The sequence below is a fragment of the Palaemon carinicauda genome, chromosome 12, assembly GCF_036898095.1.
Source record: "Palaemon carinicauda isolate YSFRI2023 chromosome 12, ASM3689809v2, whole genome shotgun sequence".
NCBI lineage: Eukaryota > Metazoa > Arthropoda > Malacostraca > Decapoda > Palaemonidae > Palaemon > Palaemon carinicauda.
Genome location: NC_090736.1, coordinates 116245712 through 116261085, shown reverse-complemented (window position 1 = coordinate 116261085; position 15374 = coordinate 116245712). Strand labels below are relative to the sequence as shown.

Below are 15374 nucleotides of genomic sequence, written 5' to 3'. Positions count from 1 at the left end.
GCATAGTACTATCCACAAGATTGTCTGCTAATAGACCTCGTGTTATCAGGTCAGCTGGATTGTCCTTACTTACACAATGTTGCCAGCAACTTGGGGGTGTTAACTCTCTGATTTCCTTTACCCGATTAGCTAGAAATAGGTCCTTCTTACTAGCATCTCTTTGAATCCATGACAGAGCGATGGTAGAATCTTTCCAACACCTAACTCTAACACTGCTATCTAGGTTAAGGGTATTCTTCAAAAAGTTGACTAATCGTGAACACAAAAGAGATCCCAAGAGTTCTAACCTCGGCAATGTAATTGTCTTTATGGGAGCAACTCCTGACTTAGAGGACACTAATGACACCTTATATGAGCCATTCCCCGCAGGCACTCGCAGGTACACACAAGCCCCATAGCCCTTTTCAGAGGCATCACCAAACCCATGTAGCTCTATATGACTAAGCTTCCCCCAGGCCTTTTGTGAAAAATAACATCTATCTATCTGATAATTCTTAAAATGCTGACTACTAAGGAGCCATCCCTGAAACTTTAGCTTCAACTCTGATGGCATTTCTTGATCCCAAGTCAAACCCAGTTTCCAGAGTTCCTGAAAAAGTATCTTGCCATACATAACATATGGACTAATTAATCCACAAGGGTAAAAAATCTTACCTATCACACTAAGGATACTTCGCTTAGTAGAAACTGCTTCTACAAAGGAATCAGAGTTTATGCCATCAAAGGAGAAACTGTCCAGTGAGTTTCACCACTTGAGGCCTAATACAGTATTGAGTTCATCAGAATTTATAAAGGGTAACTTGTCACATAACTGAGAAGTAATTAGCAAACTATTTGATACAAGTTTTGTAAGGTCCCTACTACCATCAGCTAAAATGCTACGGGCTTCACAAAACTTATCAGCTGCTTCTACAGCAGAATCCACACCACTCAACCAATTGTCTGTATACATGTTAGCCTTCAAATCTTGCACTACACTAGTTGGGGGACACTTATCCAAATGATGTCTGATAGTGGCATTTAACAGAAATTCGCTTGCTGTGTTACCAAAGGGTACACGTGTGAATCTCATGGGTCTTAATGTACCATCGTCTCTTGGCCATAAAAATCTATGAACATCTCCGTCTTTCTCTTGTGCACTAATTTACAAAAAGGCCTTTCTTATTTCAGCTGTAACAGCATTGGGCCAACGACGAAAGCAAATGAGCACCTCAACCAAGTCAGGGTTGAGTGATGGGCCTGAGGACAAACAGTCATTCAATGATACACCATTGTAACAAGAGGCAGAGTCATCAAACACAGGTCTTATCTTAGTAATTGAACTACTTAACTTAACTACTGGACGATGAGGCATATAGTACACAGAATTCACACCTGAAATTTCCTGCCTTGGTACCTCTTCTATCTTGTGATCAGACTCATAACTATCAAACACTTTTTGATACTCTTTCTTAAGCTCCTTATCGTGTTCTAACTTAACCATTAGCCTACCTAACCTTTTATGGGCTATAAAAGCATTATTCAAAAGCTTTTCCTTAGCAGAATCATCCTTCTATGGCAGTGCCACCTCATAGCGACCATTCACAAACTCCACAGTACTCTCAAATTCTTTGAAAACTTTGGTTTCTCTATAACTTTCAACAAATTCCCTAGGCTTAACCCCTACAGTTTCCAAATCCCAAAACTTACACAAATCTGATTCTGAAACAGAGGAGATACACAATAATTGTGGTACAGAGTAGGTACAAGAGTCATTGGTTTTATACAGCCTGTCACTCAAGACATAACCAAAGAGAGACTTCATGGCTACGCCCTGGTTAATTTGGAAGGCATCTACCTGAGAAATCAGTGTCCAGTAGAAATATAGACCGATCAGTATATCAATCTTAATGGGAGAATAATGGTGGTAATCATCAGCTAATACAACATGAGAAAAAGCGTTAAGTATTGAATCTGGTAAAATAGGCTTAACCAAGGGTTGACATATTCTGGGAATCTCCGCAGCAATAATACGTACCACTTTCTTGTCAGAGTCCCAAAACTTTAACTCATAAACATTTCTGTGTTCATTTTTTCCACTACTATGACCGCCAAAACTAGAGTATGGTATAGGTATACTAGTGATCCATAGTGGTTTACACTTCTTCACAAATTTGCTACTTATATAAGACCTGTCTTCACCATTATCAAACATTACCTGAGCAATGACAACAGTACCATCACTACCACTCACCTGAACTTTGGCAGTTTGTAAAATGGCAGTTACCACCTTGCCCTGTTAGAAGTGCCACATCACCAGGCTTGTCACTGCCAACAGCACCTTCCTTTGCTTCACTTTCCTCCCTCTTTAGGTTCATTTCCAGCCTAAGGCCACACATTACGGTAGAATGGGCACCGATACACTTTGTACACCTTGTACGAGCTTTACAGTCTCTTGACATGTGTCCACTCTTCAAACACTTGAAACACAGACATAAACTTCTCATTTTCTCACCTCGCTCCTTTCCACTCAATTCTAGCACACCATAACAGTTTTCTGATTTGTGTTTATATGCACAGAAACTGCACATTTTGTTTTCTTGCTTGGACGAAGCATGAAGGGCTGCGGCTGAATACACCTTGTCTTTAGAACTCTTATTTTCAATTTTCTTTACTTTACTACTACTTTTTCCCTTAAAGGCTTCAGAATTTTCTAATCTTGAAAATTCCTTGTCTAAAAGTATCAGTAACCAATCTAAATCACTCTCATGTCCATCATCATCCCTGGCCCACTCTAGCCGCAGTTCACGTGGCAAACGAGAGAGGATGATAGGTGTAAGAAACACTTCACATTGTTTTCCTGTGAGGCCTAGCGCCTCTAAACTGCGGATGTGTATTAGAATGTCATCTCGTAATTTCCAGAGCTGTGCCACACCCTTGGGTCCGCTGACATTAATGTTGACCTCACCATTTAACAATGCCTGGACATGAGCAAAAATAATCCTTTCTGGCTTGTAGTAGCATTCCTTCAGTAGTTTGCAGGTAACCTGGTAATTAGCACTGGTATAAACTAGTCCCTTCACTACATTCCTGGCATCTCCCTCCAGCAAAGACAGCAAATAAGTGAACTTACTGATCACTGGAAGGTCTGTTGCATCGATGTGGGAATTATATTGATCCCAGAGGGACTGCCAATGGGTCACTTCACCACTAAACTTTGGTAGTTCCAGCTTGGGTAACTTGACATTAGTGATATCAGACTTTCGAGATGAAGACTGTCCACTTATACTGCCAGCTTTAGAACCAGGACACGCTGCTGCTGCTAACTTCCTTATCTGATCTTCAGCTTGTATCATAGGCTGCACACTTATTGTTCTAAACTCATGGGCTTCATCCAAAAGTTGTTCTAGTTCTTCTTCAGCTACATCAATTACTATTGCTTCTTGGACTTCATCCAACTTAGCTCGTCTCTGGTCGTATTCCTTGATGGCATACTCAAATTGACTAATAGTTGTGGTGCAAGACTCCAGAAGGTCACTCAGCGCCTTGGAAGCTCTTGTCACCCACCCTCGACATGTCGTCCTTGTCTTCTTTAACTTCTCCTTTATCCTCACCGCGCTACTTACTTATTTTCTTAGAGGGAGTGATCCCTGGTCTGGGCACCAAAATGTGGGGTATTATTTAAGCCCACATCGTACAGGAAGGTATGGAAAAAGGAGAGCGTCGGGCTCGAAGGAAAACCATGTTTTTCTTTAATTCTCTGATTTTATTAGAACAACTAAGCTCTTAAGTAAACATAATGATACGTACATTAAGCAAAAGTAGTTACAAAATTCACACACATGAATATGATGACTTGTAAATATCAAACACTATATTAATTGTACTTCAATATACACTTCAAGTTAGAGAAACAGAATTAAATATATAACCAAGAAAACTAACAAAAAAACATTGGAACATAAGTTATAAAAGAAAATGGTGGTGCTATTTCAGATTCACTATAAGGAAACTCCTTTCAAGCGAATATGCAGAAGACACCTTTCTAAATCAAATTATTATTATTATTATTATTATTATTATTATTATTATTATTATTATTATTATTATTAATATTATTATTATTATTATTATTATCAGCTATGTTATGAGACAACTTGGCAAAGAAAACAGTAAAAGCACAAAAGCCCTAATAGGAAAACAGTCCAGAAGAAAAAAAAATACAGACAAAGAACAAATAATAACTATAAAAGGTTATTAGAAAGAGAATAAATAATGATAAATAACCTAAGTAATCAAGTAGGGTTGACAGTTTTAATTTCTATATGAGTAATTGTCAAGTTCCGGTGTGGTTTTTCTTTCACATATAACGAATTAGATCCTTTGAGATTTACGCCAGAAATATTTTACGTTTTCAAAAATATTAACTAAATAATATCTCTGGAAAATATATTTACTCCTACTTATGGATTATTATAGATAAAATCTTTTAAGCGTTTTATGAAATTAAATATGCTTATTCTTTCGAGAGAGTAGACGAATAATTGAATAAATATATTATTGAGAACAAGCATATTTATAATAGGGTTGTAATTATCGACTCATTCAATTTTTTTCACGTACTAGACACTTGCTGTTCTTTTAACTTTGAATTTTAGAGTAACGTTTTCCATACCCTAAGAAAACCTGCAGACCTTTCTTATATTTGTCATCTGTTCATACTGAGTTTCTCCTCAATAATATGATGATAGTCTTCCGTTACAAACTAACCAAATGTAATTGAATAAAATATCACATAAGTTTCAAAATTGCATTGATATAACAATGAAGCCAATACGATTTTCGGGGTGTGTTTACGGGATCGTGAATATCAAATTTCATTATTTTATATAGATTATACTCTATGATTTTCTTTGATTCAATACATTTCAGTGTTTTAAAAATTGCCTTCGTAGTAATATAAAGTCAGTAGATAGTTGAAATAGCAAACCTGTGTTGTAGGTCTAGGTTAAAAAAAAAAAAAAAAAAAAAGTCATATTTGAATCATTAAATTCTAAGTCTAACTTATCAGGTATGATTTTTTTTCTATCTTACTTAATCTTTTAAATTTAGAAGAAAAGTACCAACAAAAAAATAATTAAAGAAAAGAAAACAGAATATATGCAAAGGATATGCAGAATAGTCCTTAGAGTTCATGATGGAAAAAGAATTGCCGAGTAGAAGAATGAGCGAACAAACATCTTAAGAGAGCAGCAAATGGACTTCCTCTTTCATCTCCTTGAATGTGAGATTTTCCTCAGGAATTCTTCATGAAAATGACCTTACTTTGATATTATTCTCTAGAAAAATTAAATTAGGCGGTAGAGGGAGGGGCCCAATCTTTCTACGAACTAAGAGTATGAGTTAATTTTTTTTTTCAATCTTCCTTGGCAATTTTCTTTTAGTATAATAAATTTGAATGTTTAAAGATTTTGGGATCTATTTCAGGTTATCTTGGATTTTTTCCTGCAAATCAAGAATCGAACTATTTCATGAAGTTTCCTTTCCTTAAACAATAACTGGAATGTTGAAATTAACTGTTTGTTGTTAGTAAAAATAATGAATATTGTCAGGTTGTTTCAATTTTTTTTTCAAGATTATCTCTGTTATAATAAATTATAGACCAAAACGTAACAGAAGAGACGAGAGAATTTCGGAATTGAAAAAGAAAAATGTGTAATGGCAAAGTAAAAAAAAAGAAGTATATAAGGATTTTCAAAAAAAAAAAAAAAAAAAAAATAATCGATTTTGCGAAATATCCAAAAAAAATAGTCTCGTCCTTGCTTCAGAAATTAGAGTAAGACTGATGAACTGAAACCTGAAGTTATTTCCTCTATCAAAGAGAAACTCTAGTAAGAACCGGAGAGAGAGAGAGAGAGAGAGAGAGAGAGAGAGAGAGAGACCTGAAGACTTTTCCAATTCGTTTTCAAAATATCATTATCCCGAAGGCAGTAAAACGTTCAAGTGGTGTCAAGTAATCATCACCGGAATTGCGCCGTTACCTCCATTGTTGTTTCCATCGGAACTTCTTTGGATATTGTTGTATTTCAGGGGAAATGCTGAGTGCTTATTGTTTTTCCTAACATTAAGGAACGTTTAGGGATGCAGGCTATTTTCTTTCGTTATATTCTCTTCTAATATTTTTCTTTATCTCTTGCATATTTATTGCATCTCATGCTACCCCCTGAGATACTTAAGGCATGCTTCATCTATATCCTCGAGGACATTTCCGACAGGCAGCTTTATTCCTTCTGTCCTAGTTACTTTTCGTTTATGTTAAATAGATCACACTTATATATTACACACTCAGTTTAGAGGTTTCCTGATACAATTCTTGCCATATGGAATATAATGTCTAGATCCTCATCATCTCTCTCGAACAGCTTGATGTCATACATGTACAGTCAGAATCAAAAGAACGCCGACACTCTGGGGATATCTTTCGTCAGATGTCTCTAGTGTTCCCATGACAAAACAGACAACGAGTTGCTCCTCTTACCACTGCTACGAGATGGGCGGAGCCTTTTCCAACCTTGTTAAACCAAAGACAGTAATCGGCTGTCTTTGTTAGCGGAAGCATTCTCAGTTTTCATTTGACGTCTCAAATATCCACTACAAATACTGAATACACAAACACACACACAATTATATATATATATATATATATATATGTATATATATATATACATATATATATATATATATATATATATGTGTGTGTGTGTGTATATGATATTTATATATATGTATATATATATGTGTGTATATGATATATATATATATATATATATATATAAATATATTATGAGTACACAAAATCACGTAGCTAAACAATTCCTACCGTTAAAAGCTATATTTGATTATCTTAACATTAGTCTTGTTCAAGTTACCGATGAACTAAATAAGTAATTTCAATTATGCTTCTATGTTAAAAAATATTAATAAAAACACCATACATGAGTTATACCCACATAAAGGACGTTCAGAGAGAGAGAGAGAGAGAGAGAGAGAGAGAGAGAGAGAGAGATCAAATGGTTTGAGCTTACTCTAGTTAATGAAGTAATGTAACAGCATATAAACTCCTTTTTAGACATTTATGCATATCAAAATAATGCTTGTCATTATTATGCAATGTTTCCAATAGAAATGATTGTATTATGCTCCCAAAAGGTTATCGTTATTTTTCAGATGCTAGATTCACTGCTAAAAAGTACTTACAGTTTATAGATATTCATTGATTATAACATTTCGTAATACGTGAGGATACTTAAGTGTAAAATATTTCCCAAATTATTCAGATTCAGGGGTATGCACCGTTTCAGTCTTTAGACTCTAAGCCACTTTCCCTTTATTCATCATTTATTTTATATTCCCATTGTTGAGCTTTGTCATCTCACCGTCTGCTATCTTGGCCTCGAAGGATTAGCATTGCCATTTGAACTAAAATCTTAAACATATATAGTAAAATCTTTACTACATTGCTAATTCAATCTTTATCGTAAGTGCTTTATTCACTTGATAATTATCGAAACTAATAATGGGTGATTTTTGGGGAAAATAACTATAATTGCTTTTAGGCGTTTGGAGGATTTGCTTCCTTAAGGATCCGTATATCAACATTTGTTCGGCTGCATATAGTTTGATCATTATATTTTATACTCCTCTATATACCTTGAATGCTCTGTAGGGATATTTAACCAGTTGCTTTAAAATCGACTAAGATATTTTCGTTAACTGGAATAATGATAGAGGAATGGGATGTATATGGTATAAAAAATCTGAGGGGCACCACTTATTCATGGAAGCATGCTTCACAATGCAATTCTTTTTTTTTTTTTTTACTTCGATTGAGATTGTAAAAACTAAGATAGAGGAAAATGAAATACAGATCTCCAAATGCCTTATTCCGGAATCCAGCTAATGAATATCTTGTCTTGGTGTCACACAAATATCAAATAGTTCCAAGTTGGAATGGTCAAGTGAAGGTGTATCTGCTGCCGCTTGGGAGAGATTTCTTTTATGGAGGCACAGTGAGAAGCTAAGAACCAAAGTTGACGCCCCAAGACGAGCACCGAGGCAGAAGGGCATTCATTTTAAAGATAATATTTAATAAATAAATGAATAAATAATGATAAAAAGAAACACAAATATTAAATAATGAATCAGGGGATAGAGGAAGAAGCTCAAGAAATAAAATCTAAAGAATGAGAGAAAATATTTAGGAATCCATGAGTATCGCTCCTCAGCTGTATGAGTTAGTGATTAAAAAGACAATCAAACTTTTATTTCCGAGAAATTTTAATATGAGGTGTTTCCTTTCTGCTACCCACGGCACCAGCTGTAGAAATTGTGGTTTAACTAATAACCTGATAGGCTGAGGAACTGGTATGGATAGCTTTTGCTCGAACAACCCGAACTAGAGCTTCACGGATAGTAATGCTTTTTTCGCTAGTTAAGCGCCCATCTACCTTGCGTAATTTACCCGGTCAAGAGATCAACATCTAGCACCACATAGCTGGGCTAATTCGGGCACCTGATCACTGTCAATAAGGACTTTATCATACAAAGCTAAGCCTATTTGAATACAGATTGTAAGACCTTTGTGCATGAAATTGATAAGAAGTTGGTTTGATCTCAAAGCTGTTTAATTTCTCAAGATAAAGCTACTAGCAATTATATAATCATTTATAACTTGCAATCAGGGTATTAGAATGGCGAATCATTTCGTGCTTATGCCATCTATTCGTGTATATTTTCAGGAAAAACTATAAGGGAATTAATTTTGGGAAAATAGGCATATTGTAGTTTCATGACAAAATTTCTGAAAATTATGTCGTTCTGAGACTATTATTTGTCAATAAAACAAATTTTCTAAACCCTTTGCCAAAATGTGATAGCGTCCTCATCTACCTCAATATAAGTTATTTTCGATGCAAAATAATAAATGCTGATTGTATTCAAGGTGCTTTGCAGTCATCAGTATCTATTGTATCCATTATCGATTATCTATTATGCAAAGTTAATACTTAAAATTCGGTACTTATCGACCTTCCATCAACAACAGCTATTATATTCTACTGCTGCTATCTTTTACAAATCAACTAATAATAAATTATGTTAGCCAAATTTACTAGAACATTGACGGTTATCAAATAAATCTCAGGCATTGATACAATATCTTACAAGCTGTGTCATGAGTCAACAAGCAGCCTGTCTCCACAACCGCTAAAACAAAAATGACTTTCCTATTTGCTCAGTGAGTCAGTGTCAGAATCGCCGGGGCAGGGGGGTTGAAGGAGAGCAAACCCCCCCCCCCCCTTCCCTGGAAAGTTTCTACTTGGTCCCTCTTACGTAAAAATTAGCAATTGGAAAATAATAGTATATATATATATATATATATATATATATATATATATATATATATATATATATATAGTGTGTGTGTTGTGTATTTGTATTGAAAAGTTGAGACGTCAAATGATTATACAGGATTGAGATATGGCAACTTGATTTGTAACATTTGTATACTTTCCTTAACAAATACGGCCCTTTACTGTCTGATTCGCTAAGGTTTGAGAATGCGCAGCCCATTTCGTAGAAGTTGTAAGAAGAACAACTCCTTGTCCGTTTTGTCATGGGAACACTAGAGACATCTGACGAAAGATTTCCCCTGAGTGTCGGTGTTCCTTTGATTCTAACTGTACATCAGGTTGTTTATTCTGTTGTCTCCTTTCCTCAGTTATTATTATTATTATTATTATTATTATTATTATTATTATTATTATTATTATTATTATTATTATTAATATTATTATTATTATTATTATTATTATTATTACTATCAAAATCTTCAATCAATTTCAATGACTTAAATAGAAAATAAAGAATATGAATGGATAAATATACAGTAAGTCAGATTATCACTGACTGAAATAAATAATGGAAATGATCGAGAACAAATCAAATCTTCAATCATTATCAATGACTTGAAAAAATAAAATAAATAATATAAAGCGATTAATTTGTGTTAAATTGTCACTGAATGAAATCAATAAGGAAAACAATGTTAATAAATAAAATTGACAATCATTATCAATGACGTAAATGGAAAATAAAGAATATGAAAAATAAAAAATGTTGATCACTACGAATGAAGTAAATCAAGAAACTTCCCTTCATATACTCCTTGCAAATTATTGTGCACTCACTGCCAACTCGAGTGACTATCTAGAGGTAATCAAGTGGTAATTGATCTGTATTTTCAAGCCCTCGCAATAAATCTCATGAGGATCCACACTAGTCCCGATTATTTACAGGTTTAATCCCATGCAGGATGTAGTAGATTACGACTCCCGTTCAACTAGCTCTCCAACAGTCACCCAAGTCCAAAAATAAGCAAACGGGAATCTAATGGGAAGCGTGCAACAGGTAGTTCCTGCATAAAACAGCAGCACAATCGGTAGAGTTTCCGCAATTTCTTAGATTTTTGACCATCGCAGAGAGTCGCAGAACTTAGTTGCATATGTATGACCCCAGCCTAACTCATTTCTTAAATATATCCTAATTTTTCAGATGATGGAGTGGTTTTTATATATTTTACCATTTTATCCAAAGACTATAGACAGCATTGATTTCATTATTTGTACTTTTAATAATAATAATAATAATAATAATAATAATAATAATAATAATAATAATAATAATAATAATAATAATAATAATAATAATAATAATAATAATAATAATAATATAGCCTGTAACTACGGGGGTATTACCTACATACTAATAATGTTGAAGTTACTAACATATATCATCAGTGAAAGGTTATAAAACTACCTAGAGGAGACACACACTATACCCCACTAACAGAAAGGCTGCAGAAGGTGTAAGGGCACAAAAGACCAGCTCTTGCTAGACAAAATGGTAATGAAGTACAGTAAGAGAAGGAAAACCAACCCAATCAAAGCAATGATTGACTCTGAGATACCACAAACATGGCTATTAGGATGCCTGAAAATATATGGGACAGAGGAAAACACCATCTGCTTCCTCATAAATACAATGCGTAGCTGGAAAACAGTACTTACAGGCTCAGGAATAAGAAGAGCAGGTGTTAGGATCAGGACAAAATTACTGCAGAAGATGGATACTGGGTTCCAACTCAAGAAATAAGGCATCAAAATTAACCATCTGATGTTCATGGATGACATCAAGCTGTAGAGTAAGAACATCAAGGAAATAGATACCTTGATCCAGACTCTAATGATTGTATCTGAGGACATCAGGATGGAGTTCAGAATAAGAAAATGTGCCTCAGTCAACATACAAACGGGCATATTAACAGGGACTGAAGGGATAAAGTTACCAAATAGGAGCAATATCATACATATAGATAAGAAGGGATACAAATACCTTATAATGATGGAAGGAAAGGATATAAGACACCGAGATATTAACGACACGATCAGGAAAGAATATACGCAGAGACTCAAGGTTATTCTCCAGTCAGAACTCAATGTTGGAAATATGATAAAGCAATAACAACAGGAAAGTGGCAATAATCTGATACAGGACAGGGATAGTCGAATAGACGACGGCAGAACTCCACAGCTTTAACCAGAAACTGGAAAACATATGACAAAACACAAAGCACTACAAGCAAAAGCAAATACAGACAGACTATACATAACACGAAAGGGAGGAGGAAGAGGACTACTACGTATAGAGGATTGTGTCAACACCGAAAATAGAGCTGATGGGGAATATTTGAAAACCAGTGAAGACAAGTGGCTCAAGAATGTATGTGAAGAAGGACTGATAAAAGTGGACTAAGACTCAGAAATATACAGAGAGAAGAGAATGACGAACAGAAAAGAGGACATGACAATACACGAGACACACTAAAGAACTAGCCAGCGATGACATGTGGCAATGGCTACTGAGGGGAGAGCTCAAGGAAGAAACTGAAGGAATGATACCAACAGCACAAGATCAGGCCCTAAGAACCGGATGTGTTCAAAGAACAATAGAAGGAAATTAAATCTCTCCCCTATGTAGGAATTGCTACATGAAAAAAGTAAACCATAAACTACATAGCAAGCAAATCCCCAGCACTTACACAGAACCAGTACAAAAAGAGGCATGATTCAGTGGCAAAAGCTCTTCACTGGAGCCTGTGCAAGAAAACTTAGCTACCTTGCAATAATAAGAGGTACGTCACCAATGTGAGGGAGTAATAGAAAACGATCAGATAAACATCCTCTGGTACTATGGTATCCAAACAGATCGGGTGATGCGTGACGTTGATTGAAAAAATCAGGAAAAAAGTATCATCCATTTATGTCACATCACCAAGGGACTCCAGAGTTGAAGAGAGATTGAGGGAAAAAAAAAGGATAAGAATCAAGACCTGAAAATGGAAATAAGAAGGATATGGGATATGCCAGTGGAAATTGTATCCATAATCATAGGAACACTAGCCACGATCAAAAGATCCCTGTAAAGGAATCTATAAAACCACTGGCTGAAGGACCTCCAGGACTCAAGCAGAAAAGTGTGATCCTAGGAATAGCTCACATAATAAGAAAAGTGATAAACTCCTAAGGAGGCAGGATACAACCCAAATCCCTACAATATAAATACCTTCCAATCAAAAGACTGTGATCGAAATAATAATAATAATGATAATAATAATAATAATAATAATAATAATAATAAAAATAATAATAATAATAATAACTTGAGTTATTATTAGGAAACAAAAAACGCAATGATGACGATAATTATGCCGTTACAATCTTAATAATAAATTAGTTATAAAATTCATGCGTGTATTACATAAACTTTTTTTTTTTTTTCTTTTTTTTTTTTTAGGTATGATGAGTACTCTTTCATATTTCAGGGAATTGAGCAGAAGGAAAACTCTCATGGATACGCAGAACCATTGCATCGGCAACAATGCCGAGGACACTATCCCTTACAAAGGTAACCTGTGAACGAAAGAGGTTTTCTGGTTTTGCAGGGAAAGTCCAATTTATCTCGACGTTTTTTAAAATCATCTTGTATTATTTAAACCAGATATAATCAATATGGCCTCATAAAAATACCTGTGTTTTATATAGCGGATATTATACCCATCTGTTGCCTGACAGTTTTCTTTTTTATCATATACATTCATACATACACACGCACAAATACACAAAACACACACGCACACACACATACACACACACACATACACACACACACATATATATATATATATATATATGTGTGTGTGTGTGTGTGTGTGTATATATATATATATATATATATGTATATATATATATATATATGTGTGTGTGTGTGTGTGTGTGTGTCCTTTGACTAGCTTGACAATGCTACATTGGATCGTTCTTTCTGGGTACGGTTCATTTCCCCTTTGCCTACACTTACACCGAATAGTCTGGCATATTCTTTATATATTCTCCTCTGTCCTCAAACACTTGACAACACATGAGGTTACCAAACAATTCTTCCCCACTGGATTAACTACTGCACTGTAGTTGTTCAGTGGCCACTTTCCTTTTGGTAAGGGTAGAAGAGGCTCTTTAGCTATGGTAAGCAGCTCTTCTAGGAGAAGGACACTCCAAAATCTCACCATTTTTCTCTAGTCTTGGTTAGTGCCATAGCCTCTGTACCATGGTCTTACACTATCTTCGATGAGAGTTATCTTGCCTAAGGGTACACTCAGTCACACTATTCTATCTTATTTCTCTTAATCTATTTTTGTTAAAGTTTTCATAGTTCATATAGGAATTGTTTTTTAATGTTACTGTTCGTGAAATATTTAATTTTTCCTTGTTTCCTTTCCTCATTGGACTATCTTCCCTGTTGGAGCTTCTCGCTATAAGCATCCCACTTTTCCATCTAGGGTTGTAGCTTAGCAAAAATTAATAACAATAATAATAGTATATATACGAATATATATATATATATATATATATATACAGTAGACCCCTGGGGAACGGCATCCCCAGTTTATATTTTTTTCACGTTACCGTGTGGAATACGATGTTTTTTCGTCCCCTCGTCACGACATTTTCTCCACCTTACGGCATCGAATTCCAAAATTTAAACCTTGGCGGTTTTTACGCATACGACTGTTCGAGTTACAAGCCCACCACCATGCCCATACGTCACTGCATACGTCACTATTATTACAAGATATCGTAGCAATACCCTGGAAGAGTTTGAACACTTTTTTTTTGATAGGGATAAAGGCTAAAGAGATTGTTGGCAACGATCATTTGTGAGAAAAGCCAGCATGATGAACAGAAAGAAAGAAAACAGTGAAGCAAAGAAAACTAAGATAGCATTAACAACCTCTTTTAAAGAAGTCCTCTCTCTATTTCTGTTTCTCTCTAAATATATCATTAACATGTTCTTCAAATAAAAACTCTCTCTCTCTCTCTCTCTCTCTCTCTCTCTCTCTCTCTCTCTCTCTCTGTTCTTCTTCGCTGTTAAAGTGTTAGAGACGTCTATTATTTTTTTTCCTAGAGAGAGAGAGAGATTAAACAAAAATGTGTTTAGAGTACATATGATTTTTAACAGCGTCAACGAGTTGAAAGACAATTAAATGTAACCAAGAGTGTAATATCAGCGAATCTGAATTCCTTTATTAACTAAAGTGAGGATAATACAGTAAAGTGAATAGCATAAGGATGACAAGCATACTATTCGTACTCCCCTTGGTAGATTAGTTCACTAATCATTCAACTGGGCTCCTCAAAGCACTTGAAGAGTTTAAAGACACACGCCTAAGCAGCTGAGGACTCTAGAGCGCTAAGTAGGAGATGATGAGTGGATAAGTATTTATGTGTAAGTTCAGTATTGAGATGACTGGCGAAATCTAACTAAGTGCCTTCGCGTCACCAGACAAAGGAAGAGATGATAATGAAGATATATAGTAAGTGCGTGTATGATTGATTGTTAGCATATATATTTATATATAAATTCATAAATTATACGCAAACAAAAAAGGAAAAGAAATAGAGGTGTGTCCAGTCCAGAGTAGGACAAAGAACATAAGTATTTACTTATTCATGTTTGTGTTTTGGCTGTTTCATCACCACACCAGTCAATACAGATTGGTGAGGGCAAGCGAATCTTGCCCAATCGCTCAGAATAAACCACATTAGCATGGGTGGCGTTGGAGAGCACATCTATGTTGTTCATAATGATAAACAAACCCTTTCATTATACTAGGATACACCTCCTCAAAAAGTGGTACATGTACAGTATATATATATATATATATATATTGTATATGTATATATATATATATATATATATTTATATATATATATATATATATA

The 15374-nt window shown here is 34.9% G+C and overlaps 2 protein-coding genes across 2 annotated transcripts in view; both read right to left on the bottom strand.

The window, feature by feature from the left end:
* Positions 1 to 1144: 1144 nt before the first annotated feature.
* Positions 1145 to 1483, bottom strand: LOC137651015 (uncharacterized). Its single transcript, XM_068384154.1, has one exon. It carries the CDS (start codon positions 1481 to 1483, stop codon positions 1145 to 1147), a length of 339 nt encoding a protein of 112 aa, XP_068240255.1.
* Positions 1484 to 2222: 739 nt separating this feature from the next.
* Positions 2223 to 15374, bottom strand: part of LOC137651014 (uncharacterized) — a 22449-nt gene continuing 9297 nt past the window's right edge. The window contains exon 2 of the mRNA XM_068384152.1: positions 2223 to 3581. Within this exon, the coding sequence (XP_068240253.1) occupies positions 2223 to 3581 (1359 nt within the window). The remainder of the gene's footprint in view (positions 3582 to 15374) is intronic.